Here is a 22,491-nt window from a genome sequence, read left to right on the forward strand (position 1 = left end):
CGCTGGCTAAATGAACAATAACAAGCTTTTAGGAACATGTAGTGAACATACCATTAACTTTAGCCTAGGAATCGCTCCTAATCACTGAATGATTCATCAAAATAATTGTGCCACTGGCGTCGTCGTAAGCAGCGGGCCAGTGACGTGTAATTGACTGCAACCCCCAACCCCCCACCCCCCATGCCCCCACCCCCCATGCCCCATGCCCCCACCCCCCATGCCCCAACCCCCAACCCAGCAGATTGTCCTCATTGCCAGACGTGCCACTGGCATGTCGTCACCTGCTGGTTCAGTTTCAGTTTCACTCAATTAGCAATGGCTTCTTATTAATGGCTTCCTATACATTTTAGAATACATTTCAAGGTCCCGGGTGCTGCTCACTTTTAGAGCTCTGCACGGCTAAGAAACACACAGGAAGAGAAGAGGAGCTGAATGGTGTTCAGTGGAGAGTTTGCAGGAAGAGGGGTACAGGCCGGGTACAGGGTAACAGGGGGTACAGGGGGTACAGGGTCACCGTGTTGCTGTTTCTCCATCGGAGCATCTGCTCTGCATTTGCACGTGTTTGTCCTAGAGACCGAATGACCGAAAAGGTGTCGGCTGAAGCCGGGGGTTTATAATCGCCTATACCCTTTTTACATTACATTATTTACAAAAAAAAGAATACAAAAAATAAACATAATTCAGTACATCATTTAGCAAAGGTTACAAAAGTTTCATAGTTTTATGTACAAAACGTATACACATTTATTTATGTTTTTCTTTTATATATATATATCTTTTTTCCCCTTTTGTCACTATTTGAATACGGTTATGTTATAGATAAAATATATTTAGGATAATAATAATAAGGTTTTATATTTATGTTTAATGTACATTTCTCATCAAGCCAGATAACAAGATATTTGTATTCTGTAACTCATTCGATGTCGGACTCATTTACAGTTGATGTATGCAAATCCTCACAGACGACATCTCTAGCCCTAGAGAGCATCATGAATAGCATTAAGTACAAGCCTAAGGCCAATAAGCACATCTTGCAGAATATCATCTGCATAAAGATGAACTTGATATCCACTCAAAGACGAGACAATATCATTCATATAAATGGTATATAATAAGATAGAACCCAGAATTGATCCCAGTGGGACGCCTTTTGTAATGGGCAAAAGCTCTAATTGGGCTTTCCCAGTGTCTGAAACCAACTGCAAGCATTTGCATCAAAACATATTATGCTGTGTAGTCTATTTAAAAGAAGAACATTTTCAAAATGCTCTCTACAAATAATGCAGCACAATGTTTTCTTTTATCCAGGGTAGATACTATTCACGACTAAAGTAGTAGCTGAGATTGTGCCACGATTTGATGTACATTTGTGTGGACTTGGTGATTTTAGAGAAATGCTTTGAGTTGGTTATTATTTACCAATGATTGCAGGATTTTTGCTGGACAGGATTGTTTGGAGATTGGTCTGTAGTTATTTAGGGTCACTTATATCCACCTTTATGTAATAGAGATACATGAGCCTTTTTGCAGGTACTAGGAACTATGCCTGTTGACAAAGAAAGATTAAATATATGTGTAATTTGCTCTAATTAATAGAGCAGCTAGCCTGAAATAGAAGTATCCAATTTATCCTCTCCGGTTGATTTCCTGGTATCAATGGATTGCAAAAAGACAACACTATAATACAGTATAAACTAGAGTTGTTCCGATACCGATACGAGTATCGGAAAAGCCGCCGATACTGGCTAAAATGCTGGTATCGGTATCGGCGAGTACCCTCTAATGCTGCGCTCCGATACCATATGACGTAATTTATCAACAACACTGTGGTCTGTTGAGTAAGCATTATAAAACAAACGTGTGCTTAATCGATTAAAGTGTCAATGCCATTTGTCATTTTAACAGCAGATACTTTCTTAAATGTCATCGTCCCGACAGAGCGGTGTTGACGGAGAGCTCATGGGTTCGCTTGGTGGCTGGTGTTATTACTATTAGCATTGAACAGCTAACCGAAAGCTAGCTTTAACATTACCTTGGCTAAAGTTGGGGCTATTCATATAATCCAGCAATAATGGCTGCAGACCTGAAGCAAAGTACAGCAAGTTGGCAAAGGAGTATTCCAAGTTAAATCACAATGTCACCAGTAACGTTACAGTCTTCTATGGTCTTCCCATATACCGGTAGCTCATGCTAGCTAACGGTAACGTTGTCATTGCACAATTGCACGTCGCGTACACAATTAATGACATGTTGCGGACAGCCATATCGGCGACAATGTTTAGCTTTTAGTGCCAAATGATACGAGTCTGAGGCGGAGTCTCAAAAGAGAATGTTGAATATTTATTGTGCAAAAATCACAACAGATGCGACTGCTACTGAACGAGCCTTGTAGACAGACTGAGTAGGGTATATCTGCAGAGCCAGTGGGTAGCGAGTGCAGCAACGTATAATGTCCGTGTGGATCATTGGAGTAGGGTATATCTGCAGTGCTGAAGCCCCATACTCATTGATTAATGATACTAATACAAATCTATACAATCACCTGTTGTTGAATAAATACCATTACTTTCTAGTTATGACTAAAAAACAGTATATATAAAACAGTATTTGTTAAAAAAAAAAAAAAAAATTATATTTATAAAAAATTTATATAATATCGTTTTTTTTTTTTTTTATGTATGCACTGGTATCGGATAAATATCGGTATCGGCCGATACCCAAAGCTTAGGTATCGGAATCGGATCGGAAAGGAAAAAATGGTATCGGAACATCTCTAGTATAAACGGTTACTCCAGGGCCAGACTTGTATGGGCAATGGGTATGGGAAAATACAGTGGCAGGCTGCCTTGAAATCTAGTTATTGTCTTTTTCTTGGTCATGAACTAAAGCCCTGTGGCTGACATCTCATATCTCCAGCCTGCAAACATCTAATCCTGGATTAAACTAATGTTATCCAAAAGCTAAGACGGAATCAACACCACATGATGGCAGTAGACGTGATTTTCCTTTACAGTAGCCTCTACTACTGTACAGCCAAGAGTCGTACAGCCAAATTCTATTGTCATATTGGACATTTTCTCATTCCTAATATGTCTGAATCCTGTCCATATGTACACTACTGACTCACAATTATGTCAAATATAATGCAAAGTGATGTATATATACAGTCTTCTTTTTCCAAGATATCAGGAAATTATGGTTTGTATACCTTCATCGTTTTAACCGTGGTTAACGAAGCCAAATCGAGCCACGTGACAGTTGTGGCTACTGAACACTAATCTACACAGTAAATCTCGCAGTGGCAAATTAACACTATTCCAGAGTGTAAAAATTGGGACCAACTCAGAATTGGTGTTAAATTGACTCTTGCTCTCTCGCCTATGCGCGAGTGTTACGTTTTTTTACTCTATTTAGAGTTAATTTAACTCTTACACAAGAGCAAGAGTCAATTTAACACCAATTGTGAGTTGGGCCCAAATACACTCGGGGGAATAGTGTTAATAATTTGACACTGCCAGGTTGACTGTGTGGCACCACGGTTCTTCTCCAGCGCCGTTAGCCGTCACCAGGTGCTCTGCTCGCTGTGATAATGAGGCACGTTGCTGTCGACGATGTGTTTTCTCTAATGACCCGGCTCCGGTCCTCGGGGCGCAGACTCCATCTCATTATTATGACAGCTGCCAAGAGCAGCGAGTCATTTTAATGATAATTTATTGCCTCCTATAGCCATCATGTGTGTTTTATTTTATAACGCTCATGATTATCGCTGAAGTCCGAGTTGCTCACTGGCTTTCGTATAACTAACCTATAACTAACGGACTAACTTGTCTCGCTCACGACTTGTTTATGAGTTTGCATGTCAGGTAGTAAGTCGACCACGACGGAATTGTGCCTTTGGGAATTTTGAAGTGTTGGATGATTGAGAAGAAGAATACACTTTTTTTTTTGTTGCCATATGCCCAATGTAATCTCTCATTAGTGACTTGGCCATACGGTATGTAGAAAATAAGGCAACCGGGCAAATTCTCAACCACTAATGAGACACCTACTGTATGTTTAAACTCTGAAATCGGCCCAAAGTCTGGTGCCGCAAAGAGCGTAATAATGCACAAATCTAATTTGGGAAAATATTGTAAACAAATATGGACTTATTTTAATGACCTACCCCCTTTCTCTTTCTCTTTCTTTCAGCAGAAGTGACGCAGGGATATGGATACAGGAATCAGCGCAAGTTCTCAGAAGACATAGACTGGTCCTACGCAGGTCAGTGGTTCATGTCCATCGGCTGGACGTTTGACCAAAACGGATTGCATTCAGTAAAAACCGTCTCACCGGCGGCATAGTGGGAGAGTGGGAGGGGCCAGGGGGAGAGTGGGAGGTGGCATGGGGGAGAGTGGGAGGGGCCAGGGGAGAGTGGGAGGGGCCATGAGAGAGTGGGATGGGCCAGGGGAGAGTGGGAGGCGGCAGGGGGAGAGTGGGAGGCGGCAGGGGGAGAGTGGGGGAGAGTGGGAGGCGGCAGGGGGAGAGTGGGAGGCGGCAGGGGGAGAGTGGGAGGCGGCAGGGGGAGAGTGGGAGGTGGCAGGGGGAGAGTGGGAGGCGCCAGGGGGAGAGTGGGAGGCGCCAGGGGGAGAGTGGGAGGCGGCAGGGGGAGAGTTTGAGGCGGCAGGGGGAGAGTGGGAGGCGGCAGGGGGAGAGTGGGAGGTGGTCAAGTCTCTCTGTTTGATTGATTGATTGAAAAGTTTATTAACAGATTGCAGAATGGGGTACAATACAGTACAGCTCAATACACACAATAGTTAAGGGGATGCAGACCAGAGAAAGACTTTCGTCTTGTTTACATCAGGGTCCCCCATTTTCAATTCATAGTGACATTTATGACATACACGACATACAAATATACAGTACTGTTTAACAGAGATCCTAACAGAAACTATATACATTCGAGGGGGAGGAGACTGTACATTAGGAGGGGGTGGGGTGGGTGGGTGGGTGGGTGGGGGGGGGGGGGTTTGGACATTTACGGGGGCCTTCTTGATAATAAAGCCGTCGCATCTTTTCACCTGAACAGCGCGATCTCTCAGCGGCGAGGGTCTGTGTGGGAGGGTCCCCCGTCGCTTCCTGATTCTGCTGCGCAGGCGCACCAACCGACCTGTAGGAGTCGCTGTCCACAACGTCTGATCCCCACCCACCAGCTTCCCTCCCCCTAACACTGCCAATGTGTGTTAGTATGAACGACCAGCCAAGCTGGTAGCAATGCCGAGAGCTGGGCTCGAACCCAGCGTCTCCTGCGTTAGACCGCACTTACAATCCTACATGTAGTGAGTGAATGACGAGATGTTCGTGGGCCTTAACCCTTTCACTGCGACAATACAGAAGGTTAACCCTTTCACTGCCACACAACAGCAGGTTAACCCTTTCACTACCACACTACAGAAGGTTAACCCTTTCACTGCCACACAACAGCAGGTTAACCCTTTCACTACCACACTACAGAAGGTTAACCCTTTCACTGCCACACACCAACAGGTTAACCCTTTCACTGCGACAATACAGAAGGTTAACCCTTTCACTGCCACACGACAGCAGGTTAACCCTTTCACTACCACACTATAGAAGGTTAACCCTTTCACTGCCACACGACAGCAGGTTAACCCTTTCACTACCACACTACAGAAGGTTAACCCTTTGCTATCACACTACAGGCGGTTAACCCTTTCACTGCCACACGACAGCAGGTTAACCCTTTCACTGCCACACGGCAGCCGGTTAACCCTTTCACTACCACACTACAGAAGGTTAACCCTTTGCTATCACACTACAGGCGGTTAACCCTTTCACTGCCACACGACAGCAGGTTAACCCTTTCACTGCCACACGGCAGCCGGTTAACCCTTTCACTGCCACACGAGAGCAGGTTAACCCTTTCACTGCCACACTACAGAAGAAGGGTTAACCTTCCACTGGATTGTTGGTTGTTGGTCTTGTTTGTGTGTCGCTGCAGTGGAGGCTCTCTGTCTCTATCCTGACTGAGCCTTTGATGCAGTGTATAGATGGTGTCCTCAAAGAGGCAAAACCCATCTTGTGAAGTGTGTGTGTGTGCGTGCGTGTGTGTGTGTGTGTGTGTGTGTGTGTGTGTGTGTGTGTGTGTGTGTGTGTGTGTGTGTGTGTGTGTGTGTGTGTGTGTGTGTGTGTGTGTGTGTGTGTGTGTGTGTGTGTGTGTGTGTGTGTGTGTGTGTGTGTGTGTGTGTGTGTGTGTGTGTGTGTGTGTGTGTGTGTGTGTGTGTGTGTGTGTGTGTGTGTGAGAGAGAGAGTGCACTCTACTTCAAATGATCGGCTCACTGATTCAAATGGAAAGTCTATGTGAAGAGGTTTTGTGCTGTAAACCACGTGTGTTGCTTTTATGTGTGTGTGTCTGCGTGCACATGCGTGTACATGGATGTGTGTGCGCCGCGCGGTGTATGCTTGTGTGTATGCACGTTTGTATGTGTGTTCACGTGTGCTTGTGTGTGTATTAGAGATGTTCCGATACAATTTTTTCCTTTCCGATCCGATTTCGATACCTAAGCTTTGGGTATCGGCCGATACCGATACTTATCCGATACCAGTGCATACATTAAAAAAAATAAAAATAAAAAACGATATTATTTAAATTATACTTTTTTTCTTTTCTTTTTTTACAGATACTGTTTTATATATACTAGGGGTGGACGGTATAAACGGTATACGGTATAAACGGTATTAATTTGCTCTACGGTATGGATTTTGACTATACCTTGTAACCAGTAGGGCAGCTCTAAAATAGCAATGACGTCATGTAACCACAGCGCGACTATTTCAATCGCATTTGCCCCTAAAAATAGATAGAATTAGTCATAGATAATAGATATGTGCAAACTGGAAAAAGTTATTTAGGAGGCTTCGCGCAGTGGGCGTGTCAACACGCAATTGTCATTTCATAATAAACGCATATCACCGCGGCGCACAGCAAGTTTCAATTTCAGTTCCTGGCATTTTTAACCAGTGGAGAAAGGTAAGAGATGTCCCTATCGTTTTTCTTATATGAATTATTCTACGTTAATAAAACATACCTGGTGATCAACTACAGTTTGCTGTAAACATTATGATATGTGTGTAGTGTTATGATAACGACGGCTGCAGCGGGTCCGTGCTGTCCCGAGTCCGTGCTGCTCCCATTGCAAACAGCGGGCTGGATGCTGGATTTTGCTAGAAGCATATGTAGCTGCAGAGCCGCAGAGCCAGTGGTGCTTTCAGGTCTGGTCACAGGCCCGCTCAACAGCGCCCCCCCACCCAACGGCTGAAAGCTGTGACCAGACCTGAAAGCGCCGCTGGCTCTGCGGCTCTGCAGCTACATATGCTTCTAGCAAAATCCAGCATCCAGCCTGCTGTTTGCAATGGGAGCAGCACGGACTCGGGACTTATTTTATTTGGAATATAATGACTTTATACGCAAAAGTAGCCTAGTTTTAAGTTAAAATATTATAAATCTACATGCCTTGAGGATGTCATTCTTTATATAGCCTGCCTATCAGGCAAAAAAAAATATTCTAACGGAAACACTGATACAGTGATATATACCGTTACCGTCTATGCTTCAAATTATACCGTGATATACATTTTAGACCATACCGTCCACCCCTAATATATACTGTTTTTAGTAATAACTAGAAAGTAATGGTATTTATTCAAGAACAGGTGATTGTATAGATTTGTATTAGTATCATTAATCAATGAGTATGGGGCTGCAGCACTGCAGATATACCCTACTCCAATGATCCGCACGGACATTAGACGGTGTCGCACTCGCTACCCAGTCTGTAAGCTAGTAGCAGATAGAACGTGCATGTTGTGTTTTTCGATGCAAAATAAATATTCAACTTTCTCTTTTGAGACTCCGCCTCAGACTCTTATCCTTTGGCACTTGGAACTTGCTGTACTTTGCTTGCAGGTCTGCAGCCATTATTGCTGGATTATGAATAGCACCAACTTTAGCCACGGTATCGTTATCAAGCTAAGCTAGCTGACCTAGCTCGTCTTCCTGCATTGACATTTGATAACGTTAGTCAGCTAACGCTAGTCAGTAGCTACTTAACTTAAATACGATTCACCGTGGGTGCATTATTGTTGATAGACGGTCACGGACAGTGTCAGGTCCTGGAGAAAGGACAGGCCATCATCTGATTTGATGTAACGGGCGGATGTTGTTCCAACTAGCTAGCTTTTCAGCTAATGCTATCATAACACCAGCAAAACACATCCCGTCCGAGCTCCCCGTCACACGCTCTGTCGGGGACAATGGAATTTAAGAAAGTATCTGCTGTTAAAATGACAAACAGCATCACACTTTAAAACACGTTCATTTTATAATCCTCACTCTCCGCAGGAGATAAATGACGTCATGGGATCGGAGGCTACAATTGACGTGTACTCGCCGATACCGATACCAGCATTTTAGGCAGTATCGGCGGCATTTCCGATACTGGTATCGGTATCGGAACAACTCTACCAATAAATATGAAGTTATATTTGAACCTCTGTTGTCAAGCCTTGTCAATATAACCCACCCCCCTTTCTCACGAATGGAACTGGTGTCGTGGAGTCCGCTTTGAGCGTTTTCCATGGTTAACGCTAAGCTAACGGCTAACGCTAGTTAGCTTAGCCTATTTAGTACTAGTTAGCAGCTAACATTGCTCGCATCAATTATATTGGATGTCATTGATCTACCGGTCGATCACGGCCCACTGGTTGGGCACCACTGGTCTATAGAAATAGATGCATTCGAACAAGAAACCAATGTATAGTAGACATAGCAATGGCAAAAAAAGTTGAGTGTGAGTAATAATGGCTTGCTGCGGCTCGCTTCTCGTTCAACGTTTAAATTCCTCGAAAAAAAACTCATAGTAATAATAATTTCTAGAGTATCGATGTACCGATAACGTCGGAGCTTATCAATACTCAGTTTTTTTCTAATTTAGTACCGGTTCCCGTTTAGTACCGGGGTCCGGGGGGCATTCCTAATCATACAGCATAAGTACATTAGGCAAAGTAAAATATATTGTTGGTTTCCTGTTGGTTGTCAGTTTGGCCATGGGTAGGTAGGGAATTTATTTTATTTTATTTTTTTATTTTATTCTTTCCCACAGCGACTATGGATAGGGAATTTCTTTATTAAATTAAAATGTTCACAACAACATGGATGCATGTACTCTGCCAGCATGTTTAATATCCATAATACTAAATGTTTGACTAAGATTTCTATGAAACTTTATTCTAAAAAAAAAAAAAAAAAAAATCGTTTTCTTTTTTTTCTTTTTTTTTTTTATAATTTTTTTTAAAAACTCATCAAATATATTGGGTCGCACCTAAATCTGCAGGGTCGGTCGGCAACCGGAAACCAACTATTAATTTTGTTAGGCCTTACAATGAAAATAAGTGGGGCATCCAACCCGAGTGCAAATGTAACAGTAAAGTGCAATAGTAATATTAATATAGTGATTAAGCTGGGTATAAGATATATACATTAGTTCTACTGAGTATAATGCTAATCACATGTATGTACAGAGTTGTAATATATTTAAATGTTTCAAAAATGTTGTTATGTACCCCAGTTGCTATTGCATGCACATATTTGTGTTTTATTACACGTATATGTACATACATACCAACTATTCGCCTGTTTTATTCTCCTCCCATCCATAGCAACACTATTATCACAGACATCCAAGAAGGGGGATCCCCCCTTGAACGGCCCTTCTAAGGTTTCTCTCCTCCACATCGCCTGTGGTGCTTTTTTCCTATTGCTAGGTTTTTCCTTACCTTCGCTGGGGTATGTCTGGGAGTGTTGCATTTATTTATTTTACATTTATTTTGGATTTCATGGTGGGTTTTTTGTTCTTGATTTATTGGGATGTTTCTTCTTGAATAGTTTAAAGAAGACTTGTCCGGCCCATGGGGACATTAACTTGTGATTTCGGGCTTTACAAATCAATTTGATTTGATTTAATATGCATTTATATGTCCAGTGATACAGGTATAAAGACACTATGGTCAGGCACTCTACTACTGGCCCCTGAGCAGCTAACACTGGAGCGGTTAAAGCTGAGGTGCCTTGCTCAAGGGCACAGCTAGCAGGCACGTGCACACATAGAGCCCAACGGGTGCACAAGCACCTGCCCTTTTGTGCCTCATAAAAAAGTGCCCTTTTTATGCCAATTATTTTGACCATATTTTCTTTTTTACCTCTATATAGAGAGAGTGATCTGCAATCTGCTTGGGTTGGGGGTGCAATTCCTAACAGGCTCAACCATATGGATAAAAGTTCCCATATTATGTGCATTACACAAACTAAAAACAGATATTACATTACACAAACTAAAAACAGATATTACATTACATTACACAAACTAAAAACAGATATTACATTACATTACACAAACTAAAAACAGATATTACATTACATTACACAAACTAAAAACAGATATTGTCTGAATTACTAGAAGAAAGAAATGCACCACCTTTGGCTGATAGTAATTTATTAATTTCTTAGGATTTCTTTTGGTCAATTTTTGCCCTGCCTCTGCCTCTCCTCCTCCTCCTCTTCACCCTTCCCCTCCTCTTACTCCCCTTCCTTACTCCTCCTTTCTCCTCTTCCTCTTCCTCCTCCTCTCCTCTCTCCTCTCTCCTCTCTCCCTCATCTTCCCCTCTTCCTCTTCCTAATCCTCCTCTCCTCACCTCCTCCTCTCTCCTCTGCTCCTCATCCTATTTCCTCCTCTTCCTCCTCCTCTTCCTCTTCCCTCCTCCTCCTCATCCTCCTCTTCCCTCCTCCTCCTCCTGCTCCTAATCCTCCTCTTCCCCCTCTGCTCCTCCTCCTTCCTCCTCCTCCTCCTCTTCCAAATCTTCCTCATCCTCCTCTTCCTCCTCTTCCTCCTCCTCCTCCTCTTGCTCCTAATCCTCCTCTTCCTAATCCTCCTCTTCCTCCTGCTCCTCCTCTTCCTCCTCCTCCTAATCCTCCTCTTCCTCCTCCTCCTCCTCCTCCTGCTCCTAATCCTCCTCTTCCCCCTCCTGCTCCTCCTCTTCCAAATCTTCCTCATCCTCCTCTTCCTCATCTTCCTCTTCCTCCTCCTAATCCTCCTCTTCCTCCTCCTCCTCCTCCTCCTCTTGCTCCTAATCCTCCTCTTCCTAAGCCTCCTCTTCCTCCTCCTCCTCTTCCTCGTTCTCCTAATCCTCCTCTTCCTCCTCATCCTCCTCCTCCTCCTCTTCCTCCTCTTCCTCCTCCTCCTCATCCTGCTCTTCCTCCTCCTCCTCCTCCTCATCCTGCTCCTCCTCCTCCTCCTCCTCCTCCACCTCCACGGGGAGCAGCGTACTGGCTCATGTAAAATGGCAGGCCATGCATTATGCAGCAGCTTAGGTCACCGCGCAGGATCTTCATGTCCTCGACTGCAGTCCACCTGTCGCTGCTCTGGTTGTAGCGCTCCACGTTGGAGAGGATGGTGAAGACATTGTCGCCTCCGACCACGAAGAGCAGGCCGTCCAGCACCGCGATGCCAAAGCAGCTGCGGGGGGTGAGCATGGCGGGCAGGGCTCTCCAGGAGTCAGTCAAGGGGCTGTAGGCCTCCGCGCTACGCAGGATGTTTCTACCGTCGCACCCTCCCACCTGAGGACAGGACACATGAGAGGAATGTTTTAGTGTGTGGCTCAGGCAGGCAGACACTGTATTAATCCATTTAGGGAAATGAGCGCATCACAGAAGCATTGAAAGTCAAATGATACATATCTATAAAAATATTGAGTATAAAGCATTTGTCTCCGTGTGCACCGACCGCATAGACTTGTGCTCCGTATGCAGCGACTCCCAGTGCGACACGCCTGCTGCTCATGGGGGCGATCAGAGTCCACTGGTCGGTGTCTGGGCTGTAGCACTCAGCTGTGAGCAGACACCCCGTCCTGTTCTGGCCACCACAGATGTAAACCTGTAATAAGAAAGAATATTCTAATTTAGTTTATATATTCCATTTGATTTCATTCTACTTTAATTGTCTGTTAATGTTGATGCACCAAAGGACCCAGACACATATTTTGTATGTGCAAGCTTACTTGGCAATAAAGACATTTATGATTTCTGATCTAACGTTCCTTGTGTTCATCTAGCACCCTGTGTCCCTCAGTTCCACCCACCTTGCCCTGGAGGGCTGCTGCCTCGGCGCCCCCCCTGTGCTCCAGCATGGGTGAGATCACTGTCCACTGGTTGGTTTCAGGCTTGTAGCGCTCGGCGGTGTTCAGTACCACGTCTCCGTCGTGCCCTCCCATGGCGTAGATACAGCCGCCCAACGCGACCACGCTGAGCACACTGCGGCGTGAGTGCATGGGAGCCGCCTGCAGCCAGCTGCGAGTGACGGGGTTGAACCTGCTCACACTGCTGAGACACTCTACGCCGTCCCAGCCGCCCACGCAGTAGACCAGACCGTGGAGATAAGCGGTGCTGTGGTTGGCCCGGGGACTCTCCCCCTCAACGCTCACGTCCATCCATCCACCGGCTCGGATATCGTAAGCCTCCATGGTCAGGATGCCGCCACCCCCGCCTCCGATGGCCAATAGGACCTCCTGGGGCCGGCGTGGGCGGGTCAGGGGGTTTGGGAGCCTGTCGGAGCCAGAGGGGTTCAGGACGCTGAGGATGAGGGGCCTGCAGTCGTGGCTGTCCCTCACCACAGGGTTGTTCTGGACGTTGTTCAGCAAGTAGTCAGGCCTCATCAAGCCCATGCGAACCTGGGAAGAGACAAGCAGACAGCGGGTACAACTTAGACATCGGTTGTAGACGGTTTCTGTTGCTAGGGAACAGTTTGGACCCAAATGTTTGAGAACCACTGTACTAGGGAACCTAGTGTTGTTTTAATGTAATGCACAGTAATACAATTATTATTATTATTTTTTTTAAATGTTTTTCTTTTCTTTTCATACATAAAACAGAACATAACAGTACAATAATAATAATAATAATAATAATAATAATAATAATAATAATAATAATAATAATAATAATAATAATAATAATAATAATAATAATAATAATGACAACAGGGACGACAACAATAATAACAGTAACATGAATCATAATGACCTTGACAAGAGACAGACAAACAAGAAAAAGTAAAATAATAAAAATAAAATAAAAAAATAAATGTGGCTCAGGCACTAGCAACCATGTTTGTGTATCCGTAATACAATTAGTTACCTTGGGCAGCAGCAAAGGGATGTGTGTTTTACGCTCCTCACGGGAGTGGTCGATCCAACGGAGGACGGCCTCGAACACCGTCTCCTCGCTCTTCACGTTCAGGTTATCCCTCTCGATGATGTCCACTAGTTGCTGCGGGGACAGCTCCACAAACTCCTGTGAGACGTGCAACATCTCCTCAAAGTGGCACACGATGCAGAGATGGGCCTTGCGCCTCAGGTCAGGGCAGCAGTAGATGTCCGTGAACCTCCAGATGCCAACACAGTTTTCCAGAGACAGCTGGCCCTCTAGGAAGTCAGAGCACGCTCGTACTATGCCAGTGACGCGAAGCTGGTCTGCAGCCACCAGAAGCTCTTTCACGTTCTCTGCTGTCACCAGCACAAAGCGTGTGTAGGAGTACTCTATGATGAGCTGCATCATACCCGGGGACACCCCAGGGATAGTGTAGACTGCTTTCTCTGAGTCGCTCCAGCGAGTGAAGAGGGCTCTGTGGGACGCAGAGTATAGAGATATCTGATGAGTAAACAGTAAGCAACATTCTGTCCTGTGTAGTAATTAAGGCTGACCCCTATTAGTCGAATAGTCGACTAATCGGTCGAAAGGAGCCGTAGTCGACTGCCAACCTCTTAGAAGCGTGGCTAACGCTAATGGCACGCATACCAGAGGCCAACTGCCTAAGAAAACAGGCACAGAGGCACTGAAAGAGGATTTCACCCATCTAATGAACACACTAGACTAGACAAATATCAAGATGTATCCATCAGTGGACCAATTGCATGATTTTGCAGAGGACAAGAAGCCTTCAGTCGACTCCTTCAGACATTAAGCACCTCCCACAGCGTGAATACTTTCGGCAACACTTTTTGTGTTGTTGTTTCCAATAAAAAATCGCGAATTAACCGGTGGCCACAACAACACACAGTACTCGTCCTCCTCTGATCGCAAGCTGACCACGTCGTCCTCCTCCTCTTCACTCTCGTGGTCGTCGTAGACCACTTTCTTGCACACAGGCGTCCGTCTTCCCCCTCGACCTCCCCGGCTGCCTCCTCTCCCCCTGCCGCCCCGAGACGCGGAGCCCCCCGGTACAGTATAGAAGTACAGTATAGTATCTGTTTACAGTAGAAGTACAGTATAGTATATTTTTACAGTAGACGTACAGTATAGTATCTGTTTACAGTAAAAGTACAGTATGGTATCTGTTTACTAACCAAGCTAACCTGAACCAAGCTAACCTGAACCAAGCTAAACTTACCTGAAATAGTCACTGCAGTCACACAGGAGGGCCTTGTGGGCATTCAACTCAGTGCTGTTGACTTTAATAACCACATCACAGAGCCTTCCCTCCAGACGCAGCTCATTATGGATTGTACAGGACATTGTTTACTTTTCCATGTGGTGATTTTAAATTGTATCTACAGAATATATTCAAGCTTACAAACAAATAGCTGGAAACAACAAGTGATATCTTCACTTGGTCTTCTGAGATCTTCTGAGAGAATTGTTGAATATATACTGTACACAAATGTTCTAGAATGGTCTATTATGACATCATACTGTGACATCACAACTGTTCTAGAATGTTTGATTATGAGATCATACTGTGACATCATAAATGTTCTAGAATGTTTGATTATGACATCATACTGTGACATCACAAATGTTCTAGAATGTTTGATTATGACATCATACTGTGACATCACAAATGTTCTAAAATGTTCTAGTATGATATCATACTGTGACATCACAAATGTTCTAGAATGTTCTATTATGACATCATACTGTGACATCACAAATGTTCTAGAATGTTTGATTATGACATCATACTGTGACATCACAACGGAACATGTTTGAGAACCATTTGAATCATTTAAATAATATGTTGACATTAAAAAAGAACAAATAAAATGATAAAAAAAACTACATAAAACAATGATACAAATTATAATAAAATATTTAAGTAAAATGTATACAAATAAAGAAAAATAAGACAATGAAATAAAGATAATAATTCATTTAAAAGCTATTTTAAAAAGGTAAGTTGTGAGCAGTGCCAACAGAGTCTGCTGTCCTAACAGACTTGGGGTCTGTAGGGTAAGCACTTATTCCCTCCGCCCTGAACATTTATGGAGATGTATGGGCCTTTTAAGTCAGTGATAAAAGTGTCTTTCAAGGATAAGTGAGCTCCTGCACTGATTATTATAGTTCAATATTCAATATTTGATCACCAAAAAAACCCAAAAAGCATAAAAAGGCCCCTCCCCGCCCAAAAAGGGCCCCCAAAAATAGCACAGGCCCAGTGCCCTTTTCAGCTTTTGAGCACCTGCCCCTCTAAAGTCCTGTGCACATCCCTGTGTGTGTGTGTGTGTGTGTGTGTGCGTGTGTGTGTGTGTGTGTGTGTGTGTGTCACACATAGAGCCCAAGGGGTTCTGCCTTTTTGAGCCTCATAAGAAAAGTGCCCCTTTTGAAAAAATAAAATAAAACAAAATCCGTTACGCATATAGACTGCCCTTCCAACTGAAAATGTCAGGATAGAATCAAAATATTAGGTAAAGAGAGAGAGAGATGCCCCATATTCTATTGCAGTTTGCACGGCCTCCTCAGCGTGCCTCTCCGCGGACCTATATGTTTTATGCATAGCGTGGGTGGTGATGATGATGATGATAGAAACCGCTGTGGCGCATACAGTTGAATGCTGGTATTGCACTCACTGAGGGACACGAAGAAGTCAAGTCCGATGGGATTTGGGAATCTCAAATACAAATCGGGATTGGAATAAAAAATGCATTTATATTAAACAATACAGAATATACAGCACTTCTTGGGGTCTGTAGGGTAAGCACTTATTCCCTCCCCCCTGAACATTTATGGAGATGTATGGGCCTTTTAAGTCAGTGATAAAAGTGTCTTTCAAGGATAAGTGAACTCCTGCACTGATTATTATAGTTCAATATTTGATCACCAAAACCCCCCAAAAAGCATAAAAAGGGGGCCCCCCACCCGAAAAGGGCCCTTGAAAATCGGACTTGTGCGCTACGCGCGCTCGGTTAGAACACACACAGGTATAGTGCCCTTTTCAGCCTTTGAGCACCTGCCCCTCTAAAGTCCTGTGCACGTCCCTGAGTGGGTGTGTATCTGTTAGTGGCTTGATGTGATGGAAATTAGTCAGAAGGATTACGACAAGCATCTGTATCTCCAGTATGCACCCTCCCAAGTGATGATGTTTGGAGGGCGTGGAGGAGATGTATTATAGGACACGAGTGTCAGCTTCCTCATGGTTACATTGATCCATTGGTGGACTGTTTCCAACATGGTGGACTTGATCACCTGCAGTGATGTAGACATCCTTGTCATCTGGGAACTGTCCATCTGTTAACAACTTATTTGACAGGAATGAGAAAATGTCTTGTTACACCTGGCGCAACTAACTCCTCGTCAACAGAAATATCTCTACTTGACGTGTATTGTGTCTAGCACAATAAAAGCTTTCCCATAGAGCTCTGCATGATGTTTGAAGTGCTGCATTCTCAGCTTATTTGCTGTCTTCTTCTGTGTTTTCTTCTCATGGAACAACAGTAAGTTATTTTGCTTGATCGGTGCTGTCAGAAGTCTGTCATTTGATTCAAGCACTCTTCCTGAAATTGTTGTACTGCTCTTGTCCCGTAGACTCGAGTTTGATTGATTGATTGATTTTTATTTGTGGAGTAAAAGACAGCATCCAAGGGATAAAAACATGAGAAAGTGCAAGCACTTATTTCCATCACGGTCCCTGATTTTGGACATCATAAAACATAGAGCATCATAATAAAACATACTAAAACAGAGCATCATAATAAAACATAGAGCATCCTAATAAAACATAGAGCATCATAATAAAACATAGATCATCATAATAAAAAACAGAGAATAAAACATAATAGCAACCCCATACAAAAAACACTCCCTACCCTCTCCTTCCTATGGCTATTTTATACTTCACTGGCTAGCCATTTCGTTGTGGCACATCTAAAACTTCCCCCCTCTTCGATGTTTTTCAGGGCCACTGGAAGCTTGTTCCACTCCAGTGCTGCAGAATATAAAAATGTATTTGTGCCCATTAGGGATTTAAATTTTGGCAGAATAAAATTCGTACTGCTCCTTCTAGTGGAGTATGAATGATTGTCACGGAATCGATTAAAATAATTAGATAGATATTTCGGACCTGTATTTTGAACTATCTTGTGTGTGAGACCTAATTTGATGTGAATTACCCTTTTGATGGACAGATATGGCTGCAGACTCACACACCTTATTGTCTAATGTAACCAGGTCTTTACTGCCCTCCTCAAAGGGATTCCCATTGCTCAGCATCACCTCCATCAGGTCTTTGGCATGGCGTTGACATTGGTGCTGAGATGCAGATCCTTTCTTGTGATGAGGACGTTCTTCACAATCATCGTTTGTTCTTCACAATCAACTGTTGTTTACAGTTCTCATATCTAACTCTAGTTCTCCACATATTTATTGTCTCATTGTGTGAAATATCATATAAGATATGCTCCAATCATGTTTATTTTATTTGTATTCAATTACTCATTCATATAAACCTAGGTACAGGCACCAACATCACCATTCTAGGTTCAATAGAATAAAAGTTATGAAGCGTAATTCAAAATAAATACAGACATTGCAGCCATCTTTGATTTTTGCCATACCAGAATATTCAAAACATCAATATTTGAACTCCAGTTGATTCCTCACACAGTATTAACTTAAAATAGCAATACAAAATTATATTACACAGCAATTGTGTGAACATTAAGACTTTTTTAAAGAATTCATGATTTCGATTGTGGCCATTTTGGATACATTTTTATTAAATTCAACTGGTTTCTTGACACTCGAGCCCAAATTGTTCTATAGATCCTTATCTTCAAATTAGAAGTGAAAACTAAACTTTCGCATACATTTTAAATGACTATCACAAAAGTGTGTGGTTTTCTGGTCAGCAGGAGATGTGCATCTCTGGCAGCTTATGGTCAGTGGCATTGTTCGTGTTGAACTTGAGTGTTACACCCTGAGTGCATAGTATAATAGACATATTAGCATGGTAGGTAGTAGTATACGGATAGTAACATAGTACATAGTAGTAAAAATGTACTAGTAAAAAAACAGTTATTTATTATTATATTGTAGAAATCGTCGGAATAGAGAAACGCACATTTTCTATCAGTTGACAACACAAAGCCGTGTGTCATTTATTTCGCAGTAGCACAAGTGACAGCTGTCAGAACTATGCCGGGCTAGCTTCTGACAGCTCATAGTAATCAAACATTTATCAATGAAACCCCACACAGGGCGTCTCCTCTCAGCCCAACCCCAAAACCAACCTCCTTAAAGTGACAGTGCCCCATCAACACATCAAAACAATACCATGGGGAATTATGTCTCTATAGAACCCACTACAATATAAATATTATATTTATTAAGAAGGTTATTTATTGATTTACATTTCAGATATTGATTTATTTCTTTATTTCAGATCCTCATTAGTCACGGCCTCAGCAGCGACTATTCTTCCTGGGGTCTGGATCCAAACATATAAAATTAAACAAGAATAATCAATAAAACAACATAAAACAAAACAAATATCAATAAAACACCAATAAAATATACAAACAATTATAGAACATTAAACCAATCAAAATCAGACATACAAACAAATATGTATGCCACATTTTCTAAAATAGAACAATAACAAATATCAATAAAACAACAAACAAGACATCTCAGAGAAAACTAAAACGTGCTCAAAAACAGCACAACATTCCACACACTCATACTCTAATACTCCTCATAACCACTAGACAAACACGTTCCAAAACAACACATAACCCAACACAAGAACCCATTCATCAGACACAGATTAGACCCAACCCAAATCAATCTCTTTCTGCATTACAGCCCCTCGTAGTCTCCTCTTGAATCCCACCTTACTGGTAATTGAAACCAAATATTGTGGAAGTCTATTCCAGTATCACTGTAAGAAATAAAAGCTGCAAGAAAACGGTAAATGTCTGGCATCAATGGTTTCCAAATACTTCTGGTCAAATTACAGTAAAATCAAATACATTTACAGATTACAACCTTTATTTAATGGTTAATATTTTGATAAAAGGTAATTTACTGTATGCTTATGGTATTTACACTTAAAGTAGAAAAACAAAGGTAATCTGTAAAATAATACAGTGAATTTCCTGTGAAAAAACATTTATTTTTACAGTGTAGGACATTGCCCTGTACAATACAGTTTTCTTTAAGGCTTCAGTTCTGGGTCTCGGCAGGGCGAACCGACCCCTCAAGGCTTGTCTAGTGCCATAGCCATGACCATCACTAATAAGCACCAGCTGCAAAAAGAGGCACACAGGTTTATGTAAAGTATAAATATTTCTCATAAACAAAATAAGACTACACACTAGTCTCTCATTGACTCTCATCCATGACAGTTCCTTGTGCGTTTCTAATTGAGCTATGCAATGCAAGTCTTGCAGCTCTATTTTGAGTAAGCTGTATTTTATTTAAGTCTTGTTTGGATGCATTTGACCAGATTGCTGGACAGTAGTCCAGATGTGACAAAACTAGTGATTGTATGACTTGCTTGGTAGCTGTGTCTGTTAAAAAATAGGCATTCCGTCTAATAATTGAAATACTTCTGCTCATTTTTGTTACAATATTGTTAATGTGAGTTGACCAAGAGAGTGTTTCATCTATTATAACTCCAAGCAATCTGGCCTCCTTAACTTGCTCAATATCTGCACCCTGCAAAGAAATATTTAATCTGTGATTCTCTCTCTGAGCATGCTTTGAACAAATAATTAGACATTTTGTTTTCATTGAAGAGGTGTGTTTCTATATGGGTGACATGTCCCCATACACAGGGCATACGAGGGTATTCGCATGCAGTCACCAGGTCTCCACCCAATCCAATGCCTATATGGGAGATTTCCGACGACCTGTTAAGACGGCACTCTCTTACGTTAAGACAGCACTCTCTTACGCCACCATCGCCAAAACACCAAAAGAGCATCAAATCACTGACCTCTAGGACCATCATTCAGGTCATAGTACCAGTTAGATTAGATTACATTGAAATGTATTGTCATCATACATAGGGATGGGTATCGTTAGGATTTTATCGATACTACTACTCTTATCGATACTGCTTAACGGTTCGGTACTTTATCGATACTCTTATCGGTTCTTTTTTATTTAGCAAAAAAAAATTATTAACAGAATCGACATTGCTTTATTATTCTTTTTTTATAACTATATTAGAATTACTGCACATGGCTACTTTTTTATCAATTAATACAAGCAGTCAGATAAATTAACTATTTTGGGACTTTCTATTTTATTTAGAAAGTTCTTAAATCAGAATGTCCCACCCAATACCCAGCTGGTAAAAACGGTTCAATACTCCATGTTATTAGTAGAGGCTGTGTGTCCTGGTGGCGTCTGTTCCAAAGGCAACCGGTTCATGCGTTTAGCGAGTCTGATTGGCCACTGACGTTTCTGGTTATGTGACATGTGCGCCCAATCCGGGTTCTGTTTGCGATTTGAGCGTGTAAGCTTGCCGTAGGCGATGATGTCGCGCTCTAATGTAAACACAGGAAGAGTTTAACACACGGTGATGGAAACTGGATGCCCGATTATAAAGAAACAAATACCCAATAAATAGAGATGTTCCGATACCATTTTTTCCTTTCCGATCCGATTTCGATACCTAAGCTTTGGGTATCGGCCGATACCGATACTTATCCGATACCAGTGCATATATTAAAAAAAATAAAAATAAAAAACGATATTATTTAAATTATACTTTTTTTCTTTTCTTTTTTTACAGATACTGTTTTATATATACTAGGGGTGGACGGTATAAACGGTATACGGTATAAACGGTATTAATTTGCTCTACGGTATGGATTTTGACTATACCATGTAACCGGTAGGGCAGCTCTAAAATAGCAATGACGTCATGTAACCACAGCGCGACTATTTCAATCGCATTTGCCCCTAAAAATAGATAGAATTAGTCATAGATAATAGATATGTGCAAACTGGAAAAGTTATTTAGGAGGCTTCGCGCAGTGGGCGTGTCAACACGCAATTGTCATTTCATAATAAACGCATATCACCGCGGCGCACAGCAAGTTTCAATTTCAGTTCCTGGCATTTTTAACCAGTGGAGAAAGGTAAGAGATGTCCCTATCGTTTTTCTTATATGAATTATTCTACGTTAATAAAACATACCTGGTGATCAACTACAGTTTGCTGTAAACATTATGATATGTGTGTAGTGTTATGATAACGACGGCTGCAGCGGGTCTGTGCTGTCCCGAGTCCGTGCTGCTCCCATTGCAAACAGCGGGCTGGATGCTGGATTTTGCTATTCTAACGGAAACACTGATACCGTGATATATACCGTTACCGTCTATGCTTCAAATTATACCGTGATATAAATTTTAGACCATACCGTCCACCCCTAATATATACTGTTTTTTAGTAATAACTAGAAAGTAATGGTATTTATTCAACAACAGGTGATTGTATAAATTTGTATTAGTATCATTAATCAATGAGTATGGGGCTGCAGCACTGCAGATATACCCTACTCCAATGATCCGCACGGACATTAGACGGTGTTGCACTCGCTACCCAGTCTGTAAGCTAGTAGCAGATAGAACGTGCATGTTGTGTTTTTCGATGCAAAATAAATATTCAACTTTCTCTTTTGAGACTCCGCCTCAGACTCTTATCCTTTGGCACTTGGAACTTGCTGTACTTTGCTTGCAGGTCTGCAGCCATTATTGCTGGATTATGAATAGCACCAACTTTAGCCACGGTATCGTTATCAAGCTAAGCTAGCTGACCTAGCTCGTCTTCCTGCATTGACATTTGATAACGTTAGTCAGCTAACGCTAGTCAGTAGCTACTTAACTTAAATACGATTCACCTTGGGTGCATTATTGTTGATAGACGGTCACGGACAGTGTCAGGTCCTGGAGAAAGGACAGGCCATCATCTGATTTGATGTAACGGGCGGATGTTGTTCCAACTAGCTAGCTTTTCAGCTAATGCTATCATAACACCAGCAAAACACATCCCGTCCGAGCTCCCCGTCACACGCTCTGTCGGGGACAATGGAATTTAAGAAAGTATCTGCTGTTAAAATGACAAACAGCATCACACTTTAAAACACGTTCATT

At 42.4% G+C, this 22,491-nt stretch overlaps 1 protein-coding gene across 1 annotated transcript in view; it reads left to right on the forward strand.

The window, feature by feature from the left end:
- Window positions 1-202: 202 nt before the first annotated feature.
- LOC311244788 (receptor-type tyrosine-protein phosphatase zeta-like) overlaps window positions 203-22,491 on the forward strand; it is a gene marked incomplete at its 5' end in the record, with an annotated part of 193,581 nt that continues 171,292 nt past the window's right edge. Inside the window, 2 exon segments of the mRNA XM_084334475.1 lie at window positions 203-269; window positions 4,195-4,266. Coding sequence (XP_084190601.1) covers window positions 203-269; window positions 4,195-4,266 — 139 coding nt within the window.

The sequence above is a fragment of the Notolepis coatsorum genome (assembly GCF_963971535.1).
Source record: "Notolepis coatsorum genome assembly, chromosome: 18".
NCBI classification, from domain to species: domain Eukaryota; kingdom Metazoa; phylum Chordata; class Actinopteri; order Aulopiformes; family Paralepididae; genus Notolepis; species Notolepis coatsorum.